Source organism: Pleuronectes platessa, chromosome 6 (genome assembly GCF_947347685.1).
Source record: "Pleuronectes platessa chromosome 6, fPlePla1.1, whole genome shotgun sequence".
Lineage (NCBI taxonomy): Eukaryota > Metazoa > Chordata > Actinopteri > Pleuronectiformes > Pleuronectidae > Pleuronectes > Pleuronectes platessa.
This window is the reverse complement of record NC_070631.1, coordinates 18,823,068-18,851,052: the sequence shown is the minus strand read 5'-3', so window position 1 is coordinate 18,851,052 and position 27,985 is coordinate 18,823,068. Positions and strand designations below refer to the sequence as shown.

The window sequence follows — 27,985 nt, the reverse complement described above, 5'->3', positions numbered from 1 at the left end:
TTTTGCGCTGTTCCCACCGCAGTTAGCATGGTGGCTAGCCCCGTTATGAAAGTTCATTATAACCGTATGTGACCGTACACAAATGCCGTAAGTGCTCTAACCAGCCACCGTCAGCCGGACAACGCTGCTGGCTTAACATACTTGTTAAATGTTAAATGTTCACACGGTGAACATTTAATGTAGAGCGAATGATAAGATGTAAAACAAAGCTTACTTATCACACTTATCACACTGATCCTACTGTGGACCGTAATGAGCAATAAACAGGCAAGAATCGACATCGCGTAACGGACGCAGGAAGTGAAGCGTTTATTCTTGCTGCCTTGATTGCTCTCTCAACTAACCGATTTTGAAACAGGCTTCAAAATCTGTGTGCTCGGGCCCGTTAGTGCTACAACGTAGCCCTATTTATGATTAACTTTTTATGGAATTTAGCTATTATCGATTAATCAATCTAACGTTCATGTTCAAATCAGCGTCATCGGAGCAGTGAAATTCTTGTGACATGGCTGGCAACATCTACGCAGTATACGACTTTACAAAATAGAAAAATAACATACTATATAACATACAAAATATAACATAAAACATCGTAACATATAACAGTCAAATGAAGCAGCAGTTTACAGGGTGAAGGAGTGAGGAATATTAAATAAAATAATATGAATATATTTATAACATATAACATAGTCAAATCAAATGAAGCAGCAGTTTACAGGGTGAAGGAGTGGGGATATTAAATAAAATAATATGAATATATGTATAACATATAACATAGTCAAATGAAGCAGCATTTTAAAGGGTGAAGTAGTGGGGGATATTAAATTAAATAATATGAATATATGTATAACATATAACATAGTCAAATGAAGCGGCCGTTTAAAGGGTGAAGGAGTGGGGAATATTAAAAAATAAAAATATGGATATATATGTAGTAAGTACGTAGTAAGTGTGACCTGTGATCTTGTGACCTGGCAGGCAACATCTTAGTAGACGGGCTGTACAAAATAACCATTATTATAATAACCATGTATGCATGATTGTTTTACTATAAGTAAAGTATGATAATATGTAAATATGACCATTCACGAACTAATTACAAAATGAGTGGGCGTGCCGATCGGATGTGACGCTAGTCTCGGAAACGCTGTCACAGGATAGTAACGCACGTGTGGACGGAGGAGCTGCAGAAGAACGTGAGTACCGAGCGCGTGCAACCGGAGCAGACGGTAACACGCGGCGGACATCTTTTCCGCAGCGGTGGAGCCAGAGCAGCACGCTGAAGTGACCGAGGAGGAGGAGAGCGCCACGGACCAGGACGAACAGAGTTGTCGGTGTCTGTCCCCGGGCCTCTGTGTGTGCGCACGCGCGCGTGTGGGTTGCCATCGCAGCTGGTTGAGTTGGTTCCATCAGTAGCCGGGACCGAACAGAGGACCGGGCGGCGGACGTCATGGCGGACTACTTGATCAGCGGGCAGACCGGTTACGTCCCCGAAGACGGTTTAGCGGGACAGCAGCTGTTCAACGGGGGAGACGGACTCACGTACAAGTAAATAACCGACCACTCCCACCCTCTGCACCGAGCTACACGCGGCCGAACCCCTAACCGACACGCTGCTGAGTGGGTTAGCTTAGCGTGCTAACATTAAAAGTCTGGAATGTGGGCACCGCTCCCTCCGGCTAAGTCTCCCATTAGGTTAGCTTAGTGTGGCTAACACCAAACCAAGTTGTTTACTAGGTGAAAAACACCACATCAGAATTTCTGTAAACACTGAAAACACGTCAGAAGAGTGAGAGGCGATCAGGTACATTAACCTTGACCACACCGGCTCACTCTCACACAGACATACTACCAGTTTAGTTACTCATTAATCGATCCATTATTTAACTGAAACATTCAGCTAGTCTCCTTGCAAAGGGACAGTATATGAGTGCTATCACAAGCTGATAAGTACACCTGATGATATGGAAACTGAAACTCATCTTTACAACAAGTGTTCTTCTCACATTTATATTAAAAGTTACCAGAGCTTCAAGTGGTGTCTTAATTTTAACTTACGTTTTAAAGGTTCGGTGTGTAGAAATCTAGTGGTGAAGTGTCATGTTGCCACTGAATACCCCTCACCCTCTTCAAAACATTAAAAGAACCCGTGGGAGCCTTAAGTTGTCATAAAAACTAAAAAGATGTTTAGATTGTCCAGTCTGGGCTCCTGTAAAGCACATGGTGGCCTCTGTAGAGAGGTTTTCCTGATGTTAATATATATTATTTCCACATAAAGGGCCAATTCAAGGGTAAATAAAACAATTGGTACAATTTAGATGAAACACACTAGTTAAAACACCACTTGGATACTTTTATATACAATTTCTGCCAATAGATCCCTTTCACTAGTCTTGCACACTGGAGCTTTTTAAATTATCCTCAGCCTAAAGAATGATATTCATAAGAAGAAATGGAAACAATGTTTGTGTTCTCTATATGCTTATAAGATATGGTAACAGATGTTTCATGGTTGATCCACGGTCAAATTTCAATTATGAGGACAAAGTTCATCTATCGCCACTCCGTAGAAATCCGAGCCACTACCTCACCAACTGGGCAGTTAAAGTGTTTGGCAGCAGACCTGATGAACACATTGTCTGATTCATTAATGAAGTTTTGTTTTCTTTGAACTTAACCCACAGTTGGTATTTATTTTCTTCCTTTTAAATCACACAGTTAATGTTCCTAATAAATTAACTTACTGGTTTAGAAAGTGACAACAGTGTAATTTGAATCACAGTCTTTAGGAAATTAGACAAGGACACGTTCCTCTGCACACATTCTATTCCCATATTTAGGTCCCGGCCCACTCGGGCCTGTGTTGTTGTATTGGCCTGCATTGAGCCTGGATATATTTGGCCCCTGCGTGGTATTTGTCTGCACTAAACAAAGCAAACTTAATCCGATGTACTTCATCATGGTTTTTGACACTTGTGACCAGCAGTTGAAAAATGATATGGGAGCGAGAAAAAGTGGAACAACTACAAGCTGTAGCCAGGAGACGTTTGGGTATTTGACCATTATTTGGTTGACCCACACAAATTGATGTATTTGAATTTCAAACAATTGCTGCAGATAACATCTCAAAGAGAGTTTCATGGGATTTTTTTTAAATGAATATTTTTGGGGTAAGACTTGTTGGTGAAATCAAACCTTTAGCCTTAAGATGGCACTTGGCTCTCTTGGAGAATATATATGACATTTTTCACTGTTTTCAGTAGTTTCCTGTAGATGATTAGTCAAAAAATTCATCAAGGATTATATTATGGCACTGATACCCTGCAACTCAAATATCTGCTATTCAACATTATGTTGCAGTCTAATCTAAAGTGTGAAAATAAGAACAGTGAGTTATTCCTCGTGTTTGTACAGCAAAGTTATATTTACCTGATAATTCTAAAAAGCAAAGAACTTATCAAATGTTCTGTCAATGAATACATTTTTTTAGCACTCTTATTAGTACTAACATACATTAATGACGAGCCAAATATATTCTTAATGCCCTGTGATCAAATCAATCCATGATTTGACTGATTTAGCTATTGGTTGCACATTAAAGTATATTGGTTAATAGAACATTAGTAATAGTTAAATGACCGACACGTGTTGGGACACATCGTTTCACCCTTAGGTCTCTGTCTGGTCTCACTGTCACTTGGTGCTCACTATGACTCAGACGCCAAAACGATGGTCATGCCTTTCATCTCTGCATTTGACATGTGCCCTCGCACTGTAACGTGACTCTCAGAGGATTCCCAAGAAAGAAATTCATCTTACACCGACTCCTGAGTAGTTGAAGTCACTTTTTTTCCCCTTGAATGCAGTCTTCTATTTCTGAACTGGAAAATATTTTCATGGACATGCTTACTGTTTATAGACACACATAGTTGAGTTTTGTTAAGTGTATCTTTAAGCCCATGAAACCGAATCTTTCCTGTCTTCAGTTTTGATTGGCTGAGGCAGGTTCAAAGTTGCTTAGCTGAACAGGTCTTAAAAGGACCCCAAAGGCTCACCGAGGGGTCTTCAACTGCTACCCTTCTGGGGTCTGGATAATTAGATCCATACAAAGACAGGCTCATGCTTTTTTACTGAACACACCCTGGCATAAATGCTTATGCTGGAAAAACATTAAACATTGCAATAAACATTTTGTCTTGGAATTTGCATCGGCCTACATTTCTTTCATCCATAGAGATGTAACAATATTGCAATATGTTTGGGCTAATTGTGATGCACAACATACAGTGCCTTGCATAAGTATTCACCCCCCTTGGACTTTTTCCCATTATGTACTGTTACTAACTGGAATTCAAATAGACTTAAATAAACTTTTTCCCGTTTGATCAACAAAACATGCATAGTACTTTGGAGGTGCAAAATAAATTTTATTGTGACACAAACAATAATGAGAACAAAAAAGTTGACATCTGTTGGGTGCATAAGTATTCACCCCCCTGTGTCAATACTTGGTAGAACCCCCTTTCGCTGCAATTACAGCTGCAAGTCTTTTGGGGTATGTCTCTACCAGCTTTGCACATCTAGAGATGGAAAGGTTTGTCCATTCTTCTTGGCAAAAAAGATGAAGCTCAGTCAGATTGGATGGAGACCGTCTGTTAACCGCAATCTTCAAGTCTTGCCATAGATTCTCTATTGGATTGAGGTCTGGGCTTTGACTGGGCCATTTTAAGACATTAACATTCTTTAATCCGCCCCAGTCTCAAGTCTTTTGCAGACTGCATCAGATTTTCTTCAAGGATTTCCCTGTATTTGGCTCCATCCATCTTTCCCTCTATTCTGACCAGTTTCCCTGTACCTGCTGAAGAGAAGCATCCCCACAGCATGATGCTACCACCACCATGTTTCACTGTTGGGATGGTGTGCTCAGGGTGATGGGCAGTGTTGGGTTTTCGCCACACATAGCGTTTTGCATTGAGGCCAAAAAGTTCAATTTTGGTCTCATCTGACCAGAGCACCTTCTTCCACATGGCTTCTGGCAAACTCCAAACGGGATTTTTTTTATGGATCCCTTTTCAACAATGGCTTTCTTCTTGCCACTCTTCCATAAAGAACAGATTTGTGGAGTAGACGACTAATAGTTGTCCTGTGGACAGATTCTCCCACCTCAGCTGTGGATCTCTGCAACTCCTCCAGAGTAACCATGGGCCTCCTGGTTGCTTCTCTGATTAATTTTCTCCTTGTCCGACTCTTCAGTTTGGGTGGACGGCCTCCTCTTGGTAGGTTTGCGGTTGTGCCATATTCTTTCCATTTTCTTATGATGGATTTTATGGTGCTCAGAGAGATGTTCAAAGCTCTGGATATTTTTTTATAACCTAACCCTGCTTCATACTTCTCCGCAACTTTATCCCTGACCTGTTTGGTGAGCTCCTTGGTCTTCATGATGCTGTTTGTTCAGTAATGATCTCCAACAAACTCTGAGTCCGTCACAGAACAGGTGTATTTATACTGAGATTAAATTGCAGACAGGTGGACCCTATTTACTAATTATGTGACTTGCAAATGTGACTTGTGAATGCAATTGGTCGCACCAGATCTTTGTTAGGGGTTTCACAGTAAAGGGGGTGAATACATATGCACTCAACACTTTTCAGATTTTTATTTGTAAATAATTGTGAAATCCATGTAATATTTCCCCCCACTTCCAAATGATGCACTATTTTGTGTTGGTCCATTACATAAACTCACGATGAAATAAATTTTAATCTGTTGTTATACCATGACAAAATGTAGAAAAGTCCAAAGGGGGTGAATACTTATGCAAGGCACTGTATATCTCGATATATTGAAATCTGTTAATCCCTGTTCAATGCTAAATTCAAACAAGACGACAGGAAGTGCCTAAGCAAGCGGACCTTAGCATTCATGCACCCTATACGATGCTCCCATCTGTAAAGGGCTTTTTATGAAAATCCACTCTATTCTCAGCGAATACTCGTATGTCCACTGTTGTGCAGAGATGGAATGAGAAAGGACCCTTAGATCGCTCATACTGGGGTTTGAGCTCATTTCTTTTCTACGCCGTTACCTACTGCTGCGGCTAATAGTCTTCAAAGTGTCTGTTTAGTTTTGTAATGGCGTTTAAAATAAAATGCTACTTTGGACAATCGCAACAGACTCCTTGCAAAAGAGACACACTAGTCTCGTTTTTGTCATTGCAGGAAGAATAAACGCATACTGCTCTGTCCACTCTGCTCGGAAAACTCCATATTTCGCCCACATCTGTGTGTCTGTCTGTGTGCTTCACTCTACCTAGCAACCCGGCTACACAGTATATGATAGCAACACAAAGGACCCAGATTGCTCTACTGCATCAGACATTGTTATGCCTGATTAAATGTAAAACTAAGTAACCCCCAAAACATTTTTGGGAGTGAAGAAGAGTTGTGATCCTGAGGGAAAGCTCTCGTGGTCAGGAGTGTGCCAGTTGGGGACCTCTGGTCTAACCTCTTCTATTCTTTTCTTGTCTTCCGTGCAGCGACTTTCTGATCCTGCCAGGTTACATCGACTTCTCATCAGATCAAGTGGTGAGTTGTAATTTACTTTTTATTTTTAATTTACCAACATGCGAAATCTGATTAACTCTACTGTTGTGGCATTACGCTAATCTAAGCCCGAGATGATGTCCAATATTTGGGCAAACGAGGTGAGGGTGAGAATTATCAGCATAAATATTCTATGAATTACGGTTTTAAAGATGCTATAATCACATACAGACACTTCATGGTGATGACTGTTGGTTTGATATTTGCACTTTTTGCGCTCATTCATCCTTCACTATTTATTGTATTCTTCCGAAATCATGAAATAAAGTATGACCAAATTTGTGGATTCTCATAATGGATGGCTGATATATAAAATGTAAAAATTTGGTTTAAAAAAAAAAAGAAAAATTATGGCAGGTTTCAATATTCAATTGTCTTGGAAAGATATGACACAACACCACCACCCACTGTGACAGGGTCAAGTTTGTATTTAAAATGACATAGTAGAAGAATGAAATGCTGAACCACCATTTCTTTTGTCTATCTTTTATCCAGGACCTGACATCAGCACTCACCAAACAAATCACCATGAAGACCCCCTTTGTCTCCTCTCCTATGGACACTGTCACAGAGGCCGACATGGCCATTGCTATGGCAGTAAGTATAACACACAGCACACTTTCAAAGCTTCTGTGTGCAAAACAATAAATGGGTCAGATTCAAACGCTGTAACAGAGTGTGGCGGGGTATGAGCTCTGAGTGACTGTAGTTATTCCTGTCATTACAAACTCTTAATATATTGTCTCCTCACAGCTAACAGGTGGTATCGGCTTCATCCACCATAACTGCACTCCAGAATTTCAGGCGAATGAAGTTCGCAAAGTGAAGGTAATGATGATCATCTGTGTGGTTGTTTTCTTTCATTTCATCTCTTCACTTGTTATCGTTGTATCATTGGTTATTTTCAGTCGATTGTTTTCCTGTCCTGTCTTTCAGCCTCCCATCTATCTCTTGTCAGTGTCATGCTTTTCCCCCCACTCATGTTGTTCTTTATTTCTTGTTTATCTGCATCTCACATGATCTTCTCTTTTGTTTCTGTTTGGTCCTTTTTAGTCAGTTTGGTTGTAGATAGAACCTGATAGAAGATTTTCTACCCAGCATCCTTTGCTCCTCTGCTGTAGGCAGTGATTTAATTTTCTCCATCACCCCTGCTTTTCTCCTGACCCCCTTTTCTCTTCCTCATCCCCATCCTTGTATTTCCTCACATTCTCCCCTTTCTCCCCAAGCGTTATGAGCAGGGCTTCATCACAGACCCCGTGGTGATGAGCCCCAACGAGAGCGTACAGGACGTCTTCCAGGCCAAGGCTCGCCATGGCTTCTGCGGCATTCCTATCACAGACAACGGCAAAATGGGCGGCAAGCTGGTGGGCATCATTTCTTCCAGAGACATCGACTTCCTGAAGGAGGACGACCGCCTCCTGCCGCTCAGCCAGGTGGGCAAAGTTTAGAAATAATAGTACTTTGTGAAGATAAAGAACAGTGTTTTCCCCAAAAGCCAGAAATGACTGGTAATAAAATGATGATTAATCACCTGCATAAAAAAGTTTTGGGAATCCAGGAAATGACTTTTGCCAAACAGCTGATGCATTGATCATTAGAATTTAAATTGCTAGTGAATCATAATAAATGTTATGATGAATTGTTATGAATCAAGCAAACGCATTAAAAAAAAGTTTTCACATTCTTGGAAAGGTACAACATATTAGTCAAAGAAAAAAATGCTGCGTTTACATAGTTTTGGTGTCACCATCTTCACAGGTGATGACAAAGCTGGAGGATCTAGTGGTCGCCCCTGCTGGAGTGACGTTGAAAGAAGCCAATGAAATCCTCCAGAGAAGTAAGAAAGGTGAGTAGCGAGGTTAAATCTATTTCTCATAAGTTCAATCTGAAATGTAAAGGTATGACCTAAAACTGATTTAACCTACACACTAGATGCTAGATGATTAGTCAATGAGTTTACTGTATGTGATTTCTTCCTGCAGGTAAATTGCCTATAGTGAATGAAGAGGGATCCTTGGTGTCAATCATCGCTCGCACAGACTTGAAGAAGAACAGAGACTTCCCTCTGGCCTCCAAAGATTCCCGTAAACAGCTGCTGTGTGGTGCAGCCATCGGTACCCACAACGATGACAAGTACCGACTGGATCTGCTGGTGCAGAGCGGCGTGGACGTGGTCGTACTGGTAAGTAGGACTTATAAACTGTTTACAGTGAAGACAGGAGATAGGAAAGTCTTACAAATTTAGGGGACAAGTTATTTGTATTCCATTTGGATCAATTTCAGTCTTTGATGCAGGTTAGACTGGTTGGTTTTTATTCCCTAACAAATACAAACTGGTTGAATCAGTGCTGTAACTGATGTTTGGGAGAGGGAGCTCTTGATCAAATTCAGTGAAGATTTAGTGTACTGTTAAATGTGCTTCCACTGAGTGCATTAATTAGATATAATCTTTTTTTGATAGAAATCCATGTGAAATGAAGACTTGGTCTTGATCAAAACTCGATGGGAGAACATTTAATGCTAACTTCTCATTTTTATCTGAACACTGAGCTGTGAAATCATCGAGGTAATGTGTGTTTTTTCTCTTCCTCCAGGACTCCTCTCAGGGCAACTCGATCTACCAGATAAACATGATCAAATGTATCAAAGAAAAGTACCCCCACCTACAGGTCATCGGAGGCAATGGTAACTACACTTAAACATAACTGCACACTAATATATTGTAAAAAGGTTTAAGTAGTTTGGACAGCTCATGTAAACAGAGCAACAGTGATACATTTAAACTAAAACATAGCAGTGTGAATGTAGCCACAACATTTACTAAAGTTGTGTTCCGTTTATCTCTTTTCACTCAGTTAGAAAATCGTCATTATTTAGCCATATAACTTCCTCTGTCTCCCCCTGTCTGCTGCAGTGGTGACTGCAGCTCAGGCGAAGAACCTCATCGATGCAGGAGTAGATGCGCTCAGAGTGGGGATGGGCAGTGGCTCCATCTGCATCACACAGGAAGGTGAGTGACAGATCAGCAACTCAACACACACCAGCATCCTTGCTAACTGCTCCTCAGCGACAAAGCCTCTAAGGTGGTTAGTGAATGAGCCAAAGCCTGAATGAGACGAAAGTGTCAGTTTGACAGTAGCACACAAATGCTTGTTGTATCCTGTGTAGTTTGTCGAGGTGTAAGACAGTTGACTTGTAAAATGTATGAGGCGCCACGGGCGGAAACATGAGCGCTTTGATTTATAGCCTCTCTCTGATGCTCTCTGTGACACTTTGGATGCACTTTTTGTGATGCTAGAAGTCTTTTAGATTAACTTTGATTTGCTGTGGCCTTTACAAGTAAGGTTGTGAAAGAATACGAACTACGTCTGATTCAGTGTTAATTTTGGCAGCTATTTTTGATTTAGTCTTAGTCTTTTGACGAAAACGCATATTAGTTTTAGTCACATTTAGTCATTTTTATCCTTCTTAGTTTTAGTCGACGAAAACGAATTACATTTTAGTCTAGTTTTAGTCACATTTAGTAGCCACATTAAACTTCTTTTCTTCCCTTCTCAGGCCCAGGGACCCTGTGTTGTGTCTAAAACTGCATAATAGTCTAGCTTTCAGTACTTAGGTTGTCCATTAGATATCCCTACCAGCATAGGTCTATAGCAGGGGTCGGCAACCTTTACTTTCAAAAGAGTAATTTTGCCCCCTCTTCCCCCAAATCATATTTGTCTGGAGCCGCAAAACATGTTTGATAACAAAGTTTAATATAAAGTTATACTATACTAAACTATAGTTTGTTGCATATACAAAATTATAGAACGACAATAAAGAACTTTTGACATTTTATTTCCATTTGTACCTGTTACAACAAAGGAAAACAGAGAACACTTATTAAGAGAAGAAAATACACAGGCAAGTGTCGGCCTACTTTGAAATAAATTAAACACAGAACTATGTAGGGTTATTTGAGTCCTCCCAAAATTTGTGGGAAATGTATGAAATAAGAAGTACCCTATTTTGAAATGAATAAAAATATATATTTAGTTTTAAATGTGAAAACAAAAAGTGAGAGCAGGTCAGACTGGAGGCGGACACAGAAACTGAAGCTCGATACAAACCACCTGCAGCTTCTGCTCTGATCAAGAAGCCGCTGCGCTGATCGCTGAGCAGCTGAGACCAGAGAAACTCTGTGTTTTCACTGTTTCCATAGTTAAGAATCAGTCAGTCACTGAGCGGCTGCTTCACGTGTACGAGCTCTGATCTTGTGTCTCCGAATGAGCGGGGCAGGGGGCGGAGCCTCTGGACCGGTGCGCTATCTGGGGCGCACACAGACACACACACACACACACACACTAACTCGCCCGCTCCGGATACTTCATGACGGGATGATACGATGTTTTAAAAAAAAAATTGTGACTTAGTCAACCACCAACATATTCATCTCGTCTCGTCAACGAAAGTTAAAATAGATTTAGTCATAGTTTTTATTTTCAAAGATCCGTTTTCGTTACGTCTTCGTCTCGTCTTCGTCATGGGAAAAAGTTTGTTAACAAATATTTTCCGTCATAGTTTTTGTCAACGAAAATAACACTGGTCTGATTGTGGTTCAGCGCACAGGCTGATATTTCCCAGTTGAAGTCAGGAATCTTAGATATTGTGATCAAATTATCTGAGATTTTAACCATATGTAGAGATGAGCTGAACAGTTTGAAATGTTGGTTAAATTGCATAGTTTGGATTGTTCCCAGAATTTTTTTGTGGAGTTTTTTGTTGAAACTGGGTTTGGATTGAGATGTTTTGAATTAGGATGGAGTTTGTTGATTTTCCATACATGGTGAATATAAATAGTAGTTGTTATTCTCTGTGCTTTTTGATTTGTCACCTTTCCCAGGATTCTTCTGAAATCATTTAGCTTTTTTGTTTATTCATTTTCTTGTGCTTATTTTTCTTTTTTGTCCTCATCTTGTCATCGTTCCACCTACCTCCTCCCTGCTTTCCCCCTCTCAAATCCTCACTCCTACCTCCCACCCTAATGTTTGTATGGTGTGTGTGCGTGTTTGGGAATTTATGTCCAGCTCCCCCCAGTGTACCACCAGCAATAAAGCTCCACAGCCCCAAAACCCCAACCACTGTTACGGGATACAGTGGTAAGTTTGCCCACCCCTGGGGCTCTCAGTGGCTCAACTATCACAATGTGACACCCCCCCCCCCCCCCCCTTCACTTCACAGCCTGCTGCATTGATTGGTTAACAGCTTTGCTTTGGTAGAAGTAGTGGGGGTAGTGGTCTTAGAGTTTTTGAGAGCTGGCTGTGGGGGTTTTGGGGTTCTGGGGGTTTGCTTGTTCTTGCATCCTCACTAATCCGTCAGTACTCCTGAGTGGTTGTGGCTCTTCCTCCTCCAACTGTACTGACCTCTACTGCTCTCTGGTCCGGATGGTGTCTACCGATAGAAACACTGTCCACTAGTGTGTTTTGGTTGCCAAAAGGTACCATGGGTCAGATCGTGGCTGGTATAAATCCAAACCCACTGTTATTCTTCTTAAGCTGTTTCTCTGACAGGGATTGTGATTTATTGGCCCACATCCACCACCCCCACCATTGTAACTCAACTATTTCTAACATCCATTCTTAACTTTGCACTGGAATGAGCAAACAGCGATGGCAATGTTATACAACGTAAACAGGATCAATCATACACAATATTAAAATTGCAAAAAAAAGAGTTGCTCAGTTATATGAAATCCCACCCGAGTGAGTTTGTAAATAAGTCAGACTTTGATGCATGTGGCCTAGTGAGAGTAGTGGTGGTCACATCAGTATGGAACGACCTGTGATACCTCTACTTCAGACACCTCGGGTGAATCAGTCTGTCACTGACGGAGGTTTAGCAGAGGTGTTACTGCTGGTTGAGATCAGGAAGACTTGAGTAGTTGGATTAAGACGGAGGCCTTTGTGTTCGACTCTGTCTTTCTTAAACTCTCAGACTGCACACGTGGCACGCCTGCACATGCCTGTGGTTATTGCACTCAAAGATGACACATTTTTAACTATACTACAACTGTGTGCCAAAATCTGTACATGGGTGTGATACATTTCTCAAATGAGATGTGAACAGTGAGCAGCAGCTGGGACACTTTCAGATTTCTCCGGTGCGCCCTAGACTAGTGATATCCTCCGATAACACAAGTAGTACAACGGCAATTGATTATATGGTTATAATGATGATTTCATTTTCATACTTATATATAATACTTACCATCGGGAATCATACCATGGTAATCGTTGTTTTTTCTTAATAATTGATGTTTGTGAGCTACTGTAAAGTCTCTAAGTGTCTTTAGTGCTATAATTGTAGTTCATCTTTTGAGAGACTCGGACCTGGTCTCAAACCCCTGAATGATGCTCAGGAAGAGGTGGGGGATTTATCTGCTGATGTGACAAGTTTAACTTCCTCATTCTCACATTTGTTTAACCAACGTGACCACATGAATGCACGTGTTCCCAGCCTGTCTGCTCATTGCTGCTGCTCAGTTTATTTATTTTTATTATCAAACAACCATTTTGAGTCTCAACCTGGCATGTCTATGCAAACTCTGTTCTGTTCTCCGAGCTCAGTCGAGAAGTTTTTGATACAATTCCTGTTTCCAGGGCTTTATACTTCTTTCCGTGCCAACAATCAAAGGTTAGAAACCTTTAACTCTAGTTAAAAGTAGTTTTCAGACATGAATGAATGAATCCGGCATCTTTCTACACAGTTCAGAACTATTTCTAGCATTTGCCTTTCAGGAGATCATATGATCAGACGTGTTTACAACACAAATCTCCAGAACATTCAGGTGGTGCAGGGGCAGGATGTAACATAAATTCTGCTGTGCTGGCATCAGCACTTATCACTAAAGGAACTCAATTTTCTTTGTCTTTCTAAGTTGACATCTTCATCTGGGTCTTCTGTGTATGGCTCCTCTATTTCATCCTGAGATAGTTCTTACTAATGCCAGATTATCTGGAGTTCAATGCATGTCTGAAGACAGCTCAACGGTCTCAGCCATGTGTATGTAAACATAATGATCATATGAATTAAGAAATGAGTTTCATTCCCGCATTAGTCTGTAGCTTTGTGTGGTGAACAGTTACTTTCATTTGTGTGTTTGGAAGAGGTAGGATTGATGTGTGTGTGTGTATATAGTTCAAGTGAATATATTGTGTAATACTGATGAAACTATAAATGTATATTTAAGTTGACCAACCTCTTGAGCTACACACATTTTCTTACATCATCTTTCTTCCCCTCCACCAGTGCTGGCATGCGGCAGACCCCAGGCCACAGCTGTCTATAAGGTATCGGAGTACGCACGTCGTTTCGGTGTGCCCGTCATCGCTGACGGCGGCATCCAGACTGTTGGGCACATCGCCAAAGCTCTGGCACTGGGAGCATCTACAGGTATGGATACATGTGTTTCAGGAGGATTGAATTTTTTTCATCAGTTGTATTTTTTAATCCATGTAATCAGGATTTTAATGTGCACTGTAGATTTTTCCGATTTGGATGATTGTGTTTGCGATGCTCAGTGGGAAACTACGATTACACTAGAGGGAGGAGGAAAGAGCAAAAAGGACAACGTCCTACTCTTCCCCTTTGATTTAAAGCTTTCAGTTGTCATCACTAAGATCCAAGTTACCTTCTTTCTCTCTACCTCCAGTGATGATGGGCTCTCTCCTGGCCGCCACTAGTGAAGCTCCTGGTGAATATTTCTTCTCTGACGGCATCAGACTGAAGAAGTACCGTGGAATGGGCTCTTTGGATGCCATGGACAAAAACCTGGGCTCCCAGACCAGATACTTCAGGTACTGAAAACCTTGACTTCTAAGGGCTGAGTTACAACAAAGCAAGAGACTTATTCTTAACAGAAGAGAAATTTTCTTCCTGTCACCTTTGTACCGTCAACAGACAATTCAGTCAGCTTTTCCCCAATGACAACACTTCATGTGATTATAGAGGTTTAATGAAAGACAGTGCCAGACATTTCAAGCGTAAAACATTTAATTGTTTGTTTGGGTTCAAAAGCAAATAAAAAAACCTCGAAACTGCTCAAGTCAATAATTTTATTTACTTTTAGACACAAGATGGCAGCACACAGATTGTAGAAGATCCTCTGGTTTGAAATCACCCACCTCACTTCTCTTTGCCTCCTCTCCCCTCACAGTGAGAGCGATAAGATCAAAGTTGCTCAGGGTGTTTCTGGAGCGGTGCAGGACAAAGGCTCCATCAACAAGTTTGTTCCCTACCTGCTGGCCGGCATTCAGCACTCCTGTCAGGACATCGGCTCAAAGAGCCTCACACAGCTCAGGTAAACACATTGCATCTTTCACAGCAACAGTTATGGCGGATATTTAAATGTTGGCCAAGCCACTTAAACGGGTGATTGACCTTTCAGTTTTTTCCCCCCAGTGAGTCACTGAGAACTGAGGCTCTCACCTCGCTGTCTGCCAAATTAGTTCACCCGGGTGTCATGTTTCCATCACTGCAGATCGGATTAAAACCCATGTCTGCTGCAGAGTCATTTAACCCGGGAGTGAATGCTGATACATTTCTTTGCCATTGCAGATAAAAGCCAGATGTTAGTGGCTTTAGTGACAAAGTAATCGTGTGAAATCCGCCTGTGTAACAGTGGGTTTAACTGAGCCCTCTGAGGACCTATCCAAATAATGATGATGTGGAAATGAATGTGGACAAAAGTATATTTGAGAAGGGGATAATTATCAATAATTGTTGATAATTAAAAAATCATAATACTTTGGTCTGCGCACACTCGGCATTAAGGAAAGCACAATTCAAAACAGCCATTCCGGCCTTTGCGCTGGCAACAGCTGTATCTAAGGAACGGTACAGTTGTTCATCAGATGAACTGGGTTCGAGGGTCAGAGGTTTTTTCTCATGCCTCAAATTGAAGTCCTTCTAATTCTTAACTACATACTTTATTAGTCTGGACAGACATGTACATGAACTGCAACTTGACTGACAAGTTATGCATCAATATCGTACTGATTGCTTCCGTATCTAATTTATTCTCTGATATGATTGGCTGAGCAGTCATCACTCTGATTTTGTCGATACCAGTTAGTGACTTTTAGCTTCAGCTGTAGTGATACACAAAGCTAATATGGTTTACAGAGCAGAAGTCAACAATTGGGCCAGTACTTGTGTCAAATGCTTCTGTGTGAAAAAGATTGTATGTTATCCCTCTTTTACACCAAAATTAGTCAGTATACGTAGGGTTAAACTGACTAAAGAGGTGATTTAATTCTTTCCACTGCCAGTGGAGGAGTTTGCCTTTTTCCCCTGGTGACTCATGTTTGACGTCACTGTCGCACCAAAAACTGAGAAGCTCTCTCACCTCTTTCTTGCCAAATTAGCACGTTCACCCCAGTCTCCCGTTTCCATCGCTGCAGATCGGAGATGATTAAAACTGCAGAGTCATTTGACCCGGGAGTGAATACTGATTGAATCCATTTCAATTGCAAACACAAGCCAGATGTTAGTGGATTTTTTGCCCAGTGGAAAGGGGCTTTACAGTGTTTCTTTCCTCTTGCAGAGCCATGATGTACTCTGGAGATCTGAAATTTGAAAGGAGAACATCATCAGCTCAGATGGAGGGTGGAGTCCACAGCATGCACAGGTACACACACTTCTTCAAACTAAACTAACTCGACTAAGCATTTCTGTGTTGCATTATCTTTTGCGTTAAACCATAGAAAGCTCTGTCATAATGGGAAACCTCAGAGAGCATCATGGATTTTTTATGTGATCTCTTCTTCTCTCTCCCACAGCTACGAGAAGCGTCTGTTTTGAGGACGTTTATCCCGAAGATGAGGAATCCTTCCAATGACATTATGCAATCACACTACTTGCCAGACCCTCTCGTTTCATACTCTACACATGCAGACTAACTTTTCATACAAATGTGTCTCTAAAGATCAGTTGTCACACACACACACTCTTCCAAGGATCATCGGTCTTCCTGCCAGTGCCATCTATGCATCGTCTGTGTTTTTATCCGTTTGTGTGTGAAGGAGGGAACTAAGCATTTCTATGTATTTATCAGTACATGTGTGATTGAATCCTCCAATGTCTCCAGTTTACTGCTGTGATCATTCTAAGGCAAAAAAGTTGTTCAATAATAATAAAGCTCTTGTTTTTTCCACAAGCTGCTGTTTGTCGTCAATGTAATGCAGTTTTACACTTAAATGTATTTGGACCGATTTTGCAGCGTCTTCTGAAAAATTCGACAGTTTGTAATAAAACAGAATTATAAACTGCTGCCCGTTCGTGTCACTGGAGTCTCATGTTAGCCTGAAGACGAGCTGCAACCTGTCTGCTGAACCACCAAGAGATTTCGTTTCTGATGAAAGAAAATCCCTTCCTTTGTTTGTTTAGAGATGTGACAACTCCATGATATTCTGAAACCATGTAAACGGAACAATTTCAAACTGACAAAATGATATACGGCTAAAACAAACGCCTGTAACTAATAACACTATAGCATTTATCTAACAAAAGGGTGCTTTTTTGAAATTGTATTAATATTTAATGATTATGGGGAACATAGTTGGAGATGTTTGAAAAATGACTGCAAGGATTTACATTTTTACATAATCATCTTAATGCCATTAATAGGACTAGGTTGAATTAACATGTCGAGCAACTAAACACTGTTAGTAATGTGTTTATACCTACAATAAAAACTATTCTTTTACTACATATAACAGCAACTCTGTTCTTTCTTCCCGACAACAGTTTTACAAATCACTGGTTACAGCCACAATAGATTTAGACGAGGCCATCACCTATGAATTAATGACAATGCAAATGTTTCAGTAGCAATATCTGCAGCATTATTTATTCAGACTGCAGAGTCTGAACTATTGTATTAAACGGAATACAGCAGTAGACATTTTATGAAGTTAGTTTGGAAAGACACTGGTAATTTTACTTGAGTACATTTGTCTATTTTTTTGTAGTTTAAGTCTATGGACGAAGTAGTTAAGAATTTGATTAATACAGCTGCTACTGTATTAATACCAAACTATGAAATCCAAAGGATTTCATCTGACAAACTTTAAAGTTAGATATTTAAAGAAAAGAGTTATTCATCAGAAGTTACGGTTACCGAAATTAAATGAATGAACTTCAAAGTACAACAATGCAACGTGGCATTGATTTCAGTATTAATTGTACGGAGGTGCACGCCAGATGTTGCCAGTTTATCCAATCACGCTGCAACGTTGTTAATTAGTCAAGAACATTCAAGGTCACAGTTCCTTCCAACTCCCTCACCTTGGGCCCTGGGGAAGCTGAGCGTCTCCTGGGGGGGGGGGGAGGGTCACATGCTCCAGCACCAAATTCACCGGACTTTCCAGGCTGAAACCCAGACGGGCGGATGGGACTCCTGCGGTCACAGTCTGTTGGCCGCACCTGTCTCACATCAGCTCACCTCGTCCGTCATGTCACAGGCAGATGTTTGTGATTAACACTGGAGTCGGTTTACAGGCAACTGAAAGATCAGGGATTTTATATGAGGAAACACAAGGATCATATGGAACGTTAATACTACTGATACATGTACTACTACTAGTGTCACAATCTGAAAACACACTTCAAATTCAACCAATTTAAACCCTAAACTACACTGACATGCAACTAAAATTCAAATCTCATTAACCAGTACTCTAACTAGTTCAGATCTTGTTGCTATAAACACTATGATTATATCTAATATAATTTAAACATATGACTATTGATGTCATGTCTGCTATGGATGTGTTAGCAAGTGGAAACTATAGGTTCAGGGGCCAGAGCCTGTTTGACATGACACAGACGCAGAGCTCAGTTCAAAGTCAAATTGTCCCGGTTACATTTATTAGCTTGTGATCATACATTATTATGTTGTCTGTTTGTGTGTTTTATTGTAAGCAGTATTACACAGAAGCTACAGGGCAGATCACCATGAAACTTGGTTTGAGAGATGCAGTATGTGTCGGGAAGAACCGAGTAAATTTAGGATTGGATCCACATCAGAGGGCAGAGCCAGGAGTTTTTCTTCAGCCTTCTTTAAATTGCAAGATAGGACGTCTTTTTAACTTATTCAAGTTTTCCAGGGAATATTTAATGGAACTTGTTAAAAAACTCCGGAACTTTGAGAACAGATTTCTGTGAATTTGTGCCTGTTTTAATCAGGGTTCTTACGGTCATGGAAAACCTGGAAAGTCATGGAATTTTAAAATGTCATGGAAAAAAATAATCACCCAAAAGTTTTGGAAAAGTCATGGAAATTTGTTATATTCATATTTTAATGACGTTCACATTTACGCAGAGTTTTAAATCATTCATATGCTTTTAAAGAAATATGCTCAAAATATAAGCAGGCATACTTGGGTTTGTGTCATTTAAGGTATACTGTATGCCTTGGAATTTCATTGTTAGTTTGAATGCTACATTGTTACTTTCACAAAAAGTTCGGTCATGGAAATTTGGTTTAAAGTTATTGAAAAGTCATGGAAAAGTCACGGAAATCCATTGGTCAAAATGTGTATGAACCCTGTTTAATGGAAGAGGACTGTTGGGCCCTAGTGAAGGTACAGGCTGTACTGAGAACCACAGTTGTGTGTGATAACTAAATCCAGTCCAGTACCGATTTCATCCTTCGTATTACAGCTGCACATCAGACTGAGGCTCCAATAACATGCCATTAACACGCAGTTAAATTATAATAGTTATTAAAAACAGGAGAGCAGAATTGTGCTGCAGCCCCTGAGGCTCAGATTGATTCTTATAATCAGTGTTGTGTGGTATTTTGTACGATATCTCTTTGGTGTAAGACGGCTCAACATGCAAGTCTTAAGAATGTGGTCAAAAGTTTTGGGGGGGGGGAACTGGACCAAAACTACATGGAAACTAAATGTACATACTTCGAAGAATATTTTCCTTCATAAAACTTTTGCAATGTTATTTTCTGTCTTTGAGGGTAACATTTTAGAGTAGATATTTAAAACTGTGCAGAGTTTAAACAAACTTATAAAACACTATCATAGTAGTTGGAGGTTCAGTCACCTGTGGTCTGGAGTTTCACATCAGTGGGCCGGAGGATCTCTCCGGTTCACAGGGAACTAAAGAGTCAGGAAGCAAATACAAAGCTTTCACTGAAACTACAAAAATACAAACATTGATGAATAAAGCAATAAATAATAAATTTGATTTATTTGTCCAGGTTTTGAAATACTGGCTCTGAATTTTCTGCCTCCACCAACAACATGAAGTTAAAAGAATGTATCTTGTGAGGTGCTCACAGCATTAAGAAACTCACCACAGTGACGTGGGTTTTGTTTGTCGAACACACAGGGGCCGGCTGTGGCTCAGGGGGTAAAGCGGGTCTTCCACTAGACAGAGGGTTGGCAGTTCGATCCCTGTCCTCTCCCTTTCACGTGCCGAAGTGTCCTTGGGCAAGACGCTGAACCCTGGACCCTGACAACTGTACCAGTAATGAGTGATATAGAAAGTGCTGCACACAGATCAGTGTGTAAATGGCAAAAGCTATGTTTTTAAGTGCTTAAGTGTCCATTGCGATTAGAAGCACTATATAAATTAAGACTATAAGCAAATATGTAAATACAGACCATTACCATTCAAACACGTCTGGAACCAGTTGAACTGAGGTTCTATCAAAACTAATCGTAACATTTTATCTGGATGTTAACTAGTGTGGGCACTGAGAAAAGAGACAGTAAATCAGTGAAGATTCACATGCTGTATAAAATAAATACTATTAAAGTGTCTGAATATCTCCTATTAGAAAGTTTACATTCAAACTGTGTTCAAAAGTGTCAGTTTAGGTTTGAAAAATTTGATGTAAGACTGAGTGACTGCTCCCTTCACAAACAAGCAGGTTAAACAATACAACAACAAAAAAAGAGCATTTATGTTAGAATCCCTCTACATATGCATATTGTGATATGGTGCTATACAAATGAATCGGAATATTTGAGAGTTCATCCAGGGACACACAGAAGACAAGAGAGTGGCTGCTCTCTCCAGAGGGGAGGGAGTGGGTAAAGGAAGGAAAGGAGGAGTTGTGTGTGTGATCAGGAGAAGTGAAAGTGAAATGAATCTCTAGAGAATATTTAAAGAGGAAGTGGAGACTGAGCTGTTGGTGGACGGGACCCCGGCGTGGGGACACACAGAGCTGAGATGTCGGTGAGTTGGAAAAACTTTAAGATGCCATTTAATCACTGCTTATTCACACAAGTGTCCTTCTCTCAGCTGCTCGTGCACTTTCACTTTGCCTTCATTCCTCCTGCTTCGTTTTTTTCCTGAGCCCTCTGAACACCATTTGTTCTTTTTATTCAACTTCTGAAAACTTTGTCCCCACAAGTCCAATATGTCTGTGTCTTATGGATTGTCAAGTACATGTTTGTTCCATCATTCCTTTCATTTTTAGAAAGCTGAAAAACATGCAGGGTTTCTTATCAGGGTGTTGAAGTCCCGGGGACAAACTGGAAACATGTTGGAGCTTGTGCTGTTTTATCAAAGTCTTCTTTCTTTCTGCTGCCTCGTTATTTCATCTTTTTCCAGGTTTACTTGAAGGTTTCTAAGGACACGGGAGTCGGAGGCGGTTTCAAACCAGTGTCTCAAAACCGGTTTCACTCTCCACAGGAAGGAATCCTCCGATGCAAATCTCTTCCTTCACATTTCTTTTTCAGCTCACTTCTTCCTTTTAATCGTTCCATCAGCTATTCCTCTTAACGCTGAGCTCTCGTGCTCCCCGGAGCTCGCTCTCCTCCGTCTCTCGGCCGACGACACACAACAGGTTTTTCGAGATGGAGCAGCAACACAAAGGGACTATTAATAAAGCGTGAAACTGTAAGTGATAGGTGAAGATTCTCTGCTGCAGGTTGTAAAGGAATGTCCTAGGTGGGGGGGGATTGATGAAGCTTTAGTTTCATCATATTGAAAGTTGAGTATGTTGATGTTTTTTTTTTTTATTTGAGCTTTGTCACGTTTTATCCACAAACAGCAGAAATGTTTTCATTCTTCTTTCTGATTCCTGCATCACGAGGAAGCTGCAAGTGTCACCACTCGCCCTCCTCTTCATGTAGTTTGAGTGGAATATGATTCAATGCTGCAACTGAAAGACTGTTGGGTTAACAGGGGGTTGCAAAGCTTTAAAAAAAAAAAAAAATCAATATTTTTTTTTAATTGAAATAATCTTTTTCCTAAATATTCAGTGTCTTAGATATGCTCATTCAAATTTGATCATAATTTTTTTTTCTGTCTTCACTCAGTTACATCAGAGTTAATGAAGGACTTTCAATTGGTATTGTCAGTGTTGTAAAAGAGTAAAACAAATGAAGAGTTACTGAAGAGTGATCAAAAGAATTTAAGATTTTTCTTCTTTCATCAAGCGTTTCAGCTGGTTAGTGAAATATATCACGTACAGTTCACAGCTCTGTAAACCAGTCACTCAGCCTGTGTGGAGAAAGTTTCCCATCACGTCAGATGCATTCGAAACAACTGCTCAGTGGTTTCATTACACTCATTGCTGGTGGTTTGTAATCAGATCATAGAGTCACTGAAAAACAAAAACAAAGACTAAATTGAGCCGGAGGAAGCTGAGGTGTTAAAACCATATACTTTTTTTTTTGACTCAACTGCCTGCTGCTCACAGCTCCACACTGCAAACTACTGTCTGAGGCCTGAGATCATGAACATAAAACATGTTTAAGGCTTTGTTACTGCGACGTTAAAGAGTTCAGAGTCAATCTGCAGCAGTTAGAGAGAGATTTACAAAGATTTTACACAACTCTCTGGTGAACTGACCCTTTAAAAGTAATACCACAACATGTACGGTTTTCAATGTGGGTTGTAAACAGAGTAGGATGCCGTTCAGTAAAAACTGTCCATGTGATTTCCTGGCTGGTATCTAAAGCTTGTGTTCTTTCATTTTTTTTCCATTCAAATGCAGGACATGTCACTTTCAAACTCTACAACTTGCTAATTCATCTCGTGTTTATAACAACTGTTCTCCTCTCCTCAGCGGTGCTGTGCTGCCCGGACCGGAGCCCTGACCCTTGTTTTGGTGGGTGGGATTGTAACGGAACCCATAATGCAGCTGTGAATCTGGACTCCAGCTGGTTATGGCGTCCGTTTCCATCCCACAACGCACTGGACCCTCTCAGCAGACGGGCTGACGGCGAGCTCTCATCTTTACCACGAAACCTTGTGACCAAATCCTGCATCACATCCTCCCGTTTCAACCACAGATGACTGTTTTTTCATATTATATATCAGCTGAAAACTTTATTGTTCCTTTAAAGAAAAAAAAAAAACAATGATATATTTAAAACAGTAAAACATAGGACAGTATAAAAGTATAATAATATGAATACACATCCCGGCTGACTGAACCACACAGACAAACCAAGGCCTGATTAGCTTATGCGTGGTTGACTTGATTCATTAGAGTGAAGGTTAGGAGCTCACCACTGTAGGATTTCACTTTTGTTTTCATTCAAATCAGTAAAGAAAGTGAAGGTAACAACATTAAAGCACTTCATTGCTGTGTTGCTGGTTTGTTAAAAAGGTATGTTTGTGTGCAACGAATGGATTTTGGTTTGACGAGTGAGTTTTGGTTGGACTACAGGTGTTGTTCCTCAATGACACGTTTTCTCCCGGATGCTGAACACAGTAAACGCAACCGGGAATTCCGTGTCAGCCAAGAATGACACTTCAGACAGCCACTGGCAAATAACTTCTTATTCTTAGCAATACATTTTTACTCAATGCAACATCACTGCATTTTAATGTTTAATAAATCTTACAACTTTAAACCTTAACAGTTTCTGAGTATTTGCTTTGCATCCCAATGCGTCTATGACCTGTGCTACAGACACACCACTGAGGAGCAGCATTTCCTCCACCAGGGTTAGACTCGTCTTTGGAGCTTACTCTGGCTTCCTCTCCCTCCAGGGGGCGCTGCAGCACTGTTACAGCTGAAACATGATCTTTACATCAATGTTCCACACAGCCATGTCTTCTCTAAATGCCACATTTCAACAGCATTTCCTCGGGTGATGTGCAGCGACAGCCGCCTCTACTGAACTCGTGCAGCTCTTTCTGCATATGAACGCTCCCAAATGAAAGCAAACGCTTACTCAAGCATTTGCCTCAACAAAAGGCCACGGCGGCCAATGATTTGTTTTGCCTGAGCGTTGGGCTCACTGTTCACACACCCACATGCTCAGCTGAGGTGGTGGGAGAGGCACAGCACGTCCGACCACACGTCACATTCTGGGGGTTTGCTTTGCGACAAGTTTGTCTCCTTTCCTGCAAACGGAAAGCTGTGTTCACACTGCAGGTGTTGAACGTCTCCAGATTTAGATTCAGCAGCCTCACACTGCAGATGACGTTTTTTCCTCTCAGCCCAGTTCAGTCCACATGAAACAACAGTTGATATATGCGCCACAGAACATGAGCTTATTATGTTCAGGAAATTTAGAAAATAATTAAATAAATTGTTTCTACGATGAAATATATTTAGTAAAGACTAAATGTTGTGATGGACGAATGGACAACAGTCTGTGTAGGTCTGTGAGAACACACACACCCAGCTCTTGCTCACATCATTTGACGTTACCTGTTGCACTACTGTTAACACAGAAAATTGCAAAGCTGTGTGTAAGTTAAGCTTTCTAAACTAATACAAATATCATGATTAAAAATATACATGTTCGTCAAAATCAAAACCAGTTGCCAAAATACTGCAACACATTTATACATCATTTCACAACTGGCTGATTATATATCTATATATATATATAGATATAAGATGTGGGGGAATATTGCATAGCAATATGCATTTAACAAATGGTTCATGATGCTGCTACAGTGGTGCAGAGTCTCTGTCCCTGTCAGGTTAGTGTTTGGTTATTGTTTCTGTACATTTGTGTGTTTGACACCACGGTCAGTTTACAATGAAATAATAATTTAAGATAATACAGATGAAATCACTAGTAGTGAATCAGAGCAGTGGTGGGAGCGTGGTCTGGGTTCAACCTGAATCTGTATCCGCTGCAGGCCAATGGGGTTGAGGTTAAATGCAAAATTATCTTTTTAAATACAGTAAAAAAATTTAAAAAACAAGTAACGGGGTCTCAGGCACTAGTCAGCTGGTGGAGGGGAGAGTCAAACATGTTCCCTTCACCTCAATAAAAGGAAAACCCTGTCGTTCACCATCTTCACTCACACAGGAAGCCGGTCAGCGGCCTGATGGGGCTGAAGACGAAGGGAACCTAGAGAGTATCCTGTCAACGAGTTCCATGTGTCTCTCATGGTTTTCTTGACTGACCCGTTCATGCATGACCGCGAGCTGATTCATTAGATTGTTCTGCATTTCCCTCTCGTGGTCCATTAACCTCTGAAGCCGGGCGTCCTCCTGCGCCTGCATGGCGGCGTCCATCTCTCTGAGCTGGGCGACTGTGGCCGACACTAAAGCAGAGACCTGGTCCATGACCGTCGTTTTCCTTTTCTTCGTTGGCACCTTGTACGCTGGGAAACCAAAGACACAGAGAAACCTGAGAGTGACCGGCTTCTTGTATAGTTTTGTCTCTGTGACTCTAAATAAAGTAAACTGTGTGTTTACACTCACTAAACATCAGTCATTTCCTTTTTCCTAATCCAGAGCAGAGCCAACAACAGAGTGTTTGTCCTCATTACAGACAGAGGCTGCTCTCAGACGTGAACTCCAGAAAATGTCCGGAAAATTGTGTCCAGACATTTTCTGAACTTTGCCTTTCACAAACGAAGAATGCAGCAGGAAATTGTCCGGGTGAGACGGGTTCAGAACAAAAGGAAACGTCTGGAGCACTGAGACAAGGGGCGGGGCCTAAGTAGAGCAGGAGGCAGGATATGATGTATAAATTCCACTGCAGAAATCATGTGTTTTTGTTTATGGCGCGTCGACACCGGTGTCACTCCCAAAAGATCTTGATTCTTCCTGGAATATTTGTAATCCTTTGTTCCCCCCCCACACTTTTACATCCATCATGTGTTAGAGGGTTAGAACACACCCACTCGCTCACTGTGACATTCTCTTGCTGAATCCTCACATGGGCTCACCCTGACATTTTCCAGACGTTTCACTTGGGGGGCTGGCAGGAAAAGTTTTGGAAAATGTCAGGCGCCACCGACTCTGACATTTGCATTCTCACATACGGCCCCTCTGGAAAATTCCAGGGAAATGTGAGCACAGTGCATGTTGTCTGGAAGCGTGTAGACACGACGAACGCACAAAACTCAAATACAGACTACCGGGTGCATTTGACTAATTTGCATGGCGGCATTTTCTAATGGGAACCAGAGGGTGTGTGTTGCAGACATTTCTATTTAAACACAGGAACACGCAGCAGAGATGTTAGGATTTGACAGCGTGGTCGTATTGACCCACCACTGGTCGGATGGATGATTTGAGGGTCATTACATAACAGCCACGATGGAGAAGTGGGTTAAATGGTGGACTGTGACAGACGGAGCGTTCTGATTCAAACTGAGCATAACCACAGACACCGATAGTCGCCCTAGGAGAACAAGGACGGCATTAAAAGCAGAAAGTTCCATCGGGTAGGGGGGAGGGTGTTTTTTAAATTAAAACCTTCTGGAGCAAATTATTACTCGCTCACATATTTAAGACCCAACTCTCCACTCTGCAATCTCGCCATACAATATTATTTAACATGAAAACGGCTCAGAGGAGCTCAGACATTTTCCAGACGGGCTGCATGTGAGAAAGCAACTGTCCGAGTCAGACGCTCCAGACATGTGCCAGAACATTTCCTGTCAGCCCCCCCCACCCCCCCGGTAAAAGGAAAGACGAGTGAGTGGGTGCGTTGATGATGGAATGTTCCAGACGTTTCCTGTTGTTGTGAACATGTCAGACCCGGACAATCTCCTGCTGCGTTCTTCATATGGGAAAAGCTTGGTCCGGAAAATGTCCACACCCATTTTTGCAGCAAAACAGCGTATGCCTCATCGAAGACAGGAGAAAAGTCAGAGCGTTTCTAAACTTTGTTGGTGCTTTATGCAGAACATTATTTTTGAATGGAAAGGGGAGCAACGTTTCAGGTCTACAAGAAAGCACAACAAATGTTTCCTTCTCCTGCAGCTGCAACAGTTTACAGAGGTTTCACAACTTAAACAGGGTCTAGTTGTGAGAAGAGTCAGTCGCTCCCCTCTGGAAGTGCTCTATTGTTTTGATGTGCCGGTTTCCCTGGGTCACAGGCAGCTTATAGGAAATGCTGGTGCAGTAAACAACACATCTGCAGAGGTCGACACCGACACCGAGCTCAGCGAGCAGCCAATTATTTAACCGAGAGGTTCTCTGGAGCTGTTCAGCCTCTCTGTTCGGGTCGGTTCAACTTTCAGTCTGCTTTTAATTTGGAAAGTTCAATAATCTGATTGTTAACTGAACATAATATATCATCTCCCACTGTTTCAATCGCTCTTTGTGATTGGCTGTAGAAAATCTTCCATCTGGGGAAACTCAAAGTTATAAATACTCGACTGTTCATCTGTGAAACGTACAAGTTGTGTCATTTAAAATGGATTTACTATGAATGCATCTGAAAGAGTTTGTACTCTGGATTTGATATTTGATTAGAGCCCTCGGTGATGAGTCCCAGGACCCTGCAGGTCCTCATGCTGCCTAACGACACAGACACTTATACTCACTGGTGTTGATGGTGTGCAGCTGCTCTGGTGGACTGTACTGGTCATCGTCGTCCTCCGGCTCCACGGGACCCAGATGCTTGTCCACCTCGTCCCAGAGGCCGACCACGACCTCATGATGCTCGTCGCTGAGCGCGGATGGCGGCGGCGGCGGAGGTGGCGGAGGGGTCGGCGGCGGCGGCGGGGGCGAAGGCGAGGACTCCAGCGGGGGCGTGGGACTCCTCTGGCGCTTCACCGCCACGGGGGGGCAACCGAAGACCCGGTGGCACTGGTCGTAAAACGGCCAGTCGACGCGGTCGCTCCCGCAGCGGATCTTCTGCTGGTGGTACTTGAGGTACTGCTTCCTCAGCGCCTTCAGCTTGCTGATCACCTGCATGTGGGACCTGAACACCCCCCGCTCCGCCAGCTGCTTGGTGATCCGGCTGTAAACCACCGAGTCCTTCACGGTGCCTGTGATCTGGTTGCGGATCGCCTCCGTGCCCCGGATGTTCAGAAGTTCTTTGATTTCGTTCTCCTGCCAGTTGTGCATCTTCTCTCGTGAGGGAAACGCAGCGGCTCAAACGTCTCAACTTACTACAAAGACCTCCCTTGTATATTTGCGCCCTTTACGTCACATTTCT

General features: G+C 41.6%; 2 protein-coding genes across 2 annotated transcripts; one reads left to right on the top strand and one right to left on the bottom strand.

Moving 5' to 3' along the window:
- Positions 1 to 1,159: 1,159 nt before the first annotated feature.
- Positions 1,160 to 16,797, top strand: impdh2 (IMP (inosine 5'-monophosphate) dehydrogenase 2). The gene is made up of 14 exons (XM_053424818.1): positions 1,160 to 1,548; positions 6,536 to 6,584; positions 7,098 to 7,199; positions 7,356 to 7,430; positions 7,829 to 8,035; positions 8,361 to 8,448; positions 8,585 to 8,784; positions 9,197 to 9,287; positions 9,517 to 9,612; positions 13,890 to 14,033; positions 14,293 to 14,437; positions 14,797 to 14,940; positions 16,186 to 16,269; positions 16,421 to 16,797. The coding sequence occupies exons 1-14, from the start codon at positions 1,451 to 1,453 to the stop codon at positions 16,440 to 16,442; spliced, it is 1,545 nt and encodes a 514-aa protein (XP_053280793.1). The 5' UTR covers positions 1,160 to 1,450; the 3' UTR covers positions 16,443 to 16,797.
- Positions 16,798 to 22,923: 6,126 nt separating this feature from the next.
- LOC128442284 (F-actin-monooxygenase MICAL2) lies at positions 22,924 to 27,894 on the bottom strand. The gene is made up of 2 exons (XM_053424680.1): positions 27,369 to 27,894; positions 22,924 to 25,190 (listed from the first exon to the last, which is right to left on the bottom strand). The coding sequence occupies exons 1-2, from the start codon at positions 27,892 to 27,894 to the stop codon at positions 24,901 to 24,903; spliced, it is 816 nt and encodes a 271-aa protein (XP_053280655.1). The 3' UTR covers positions 22,924 to 24,900.
- Between the last annotated feature and the right edge of the window lie 91 nt (positions 27,895 to 27,985).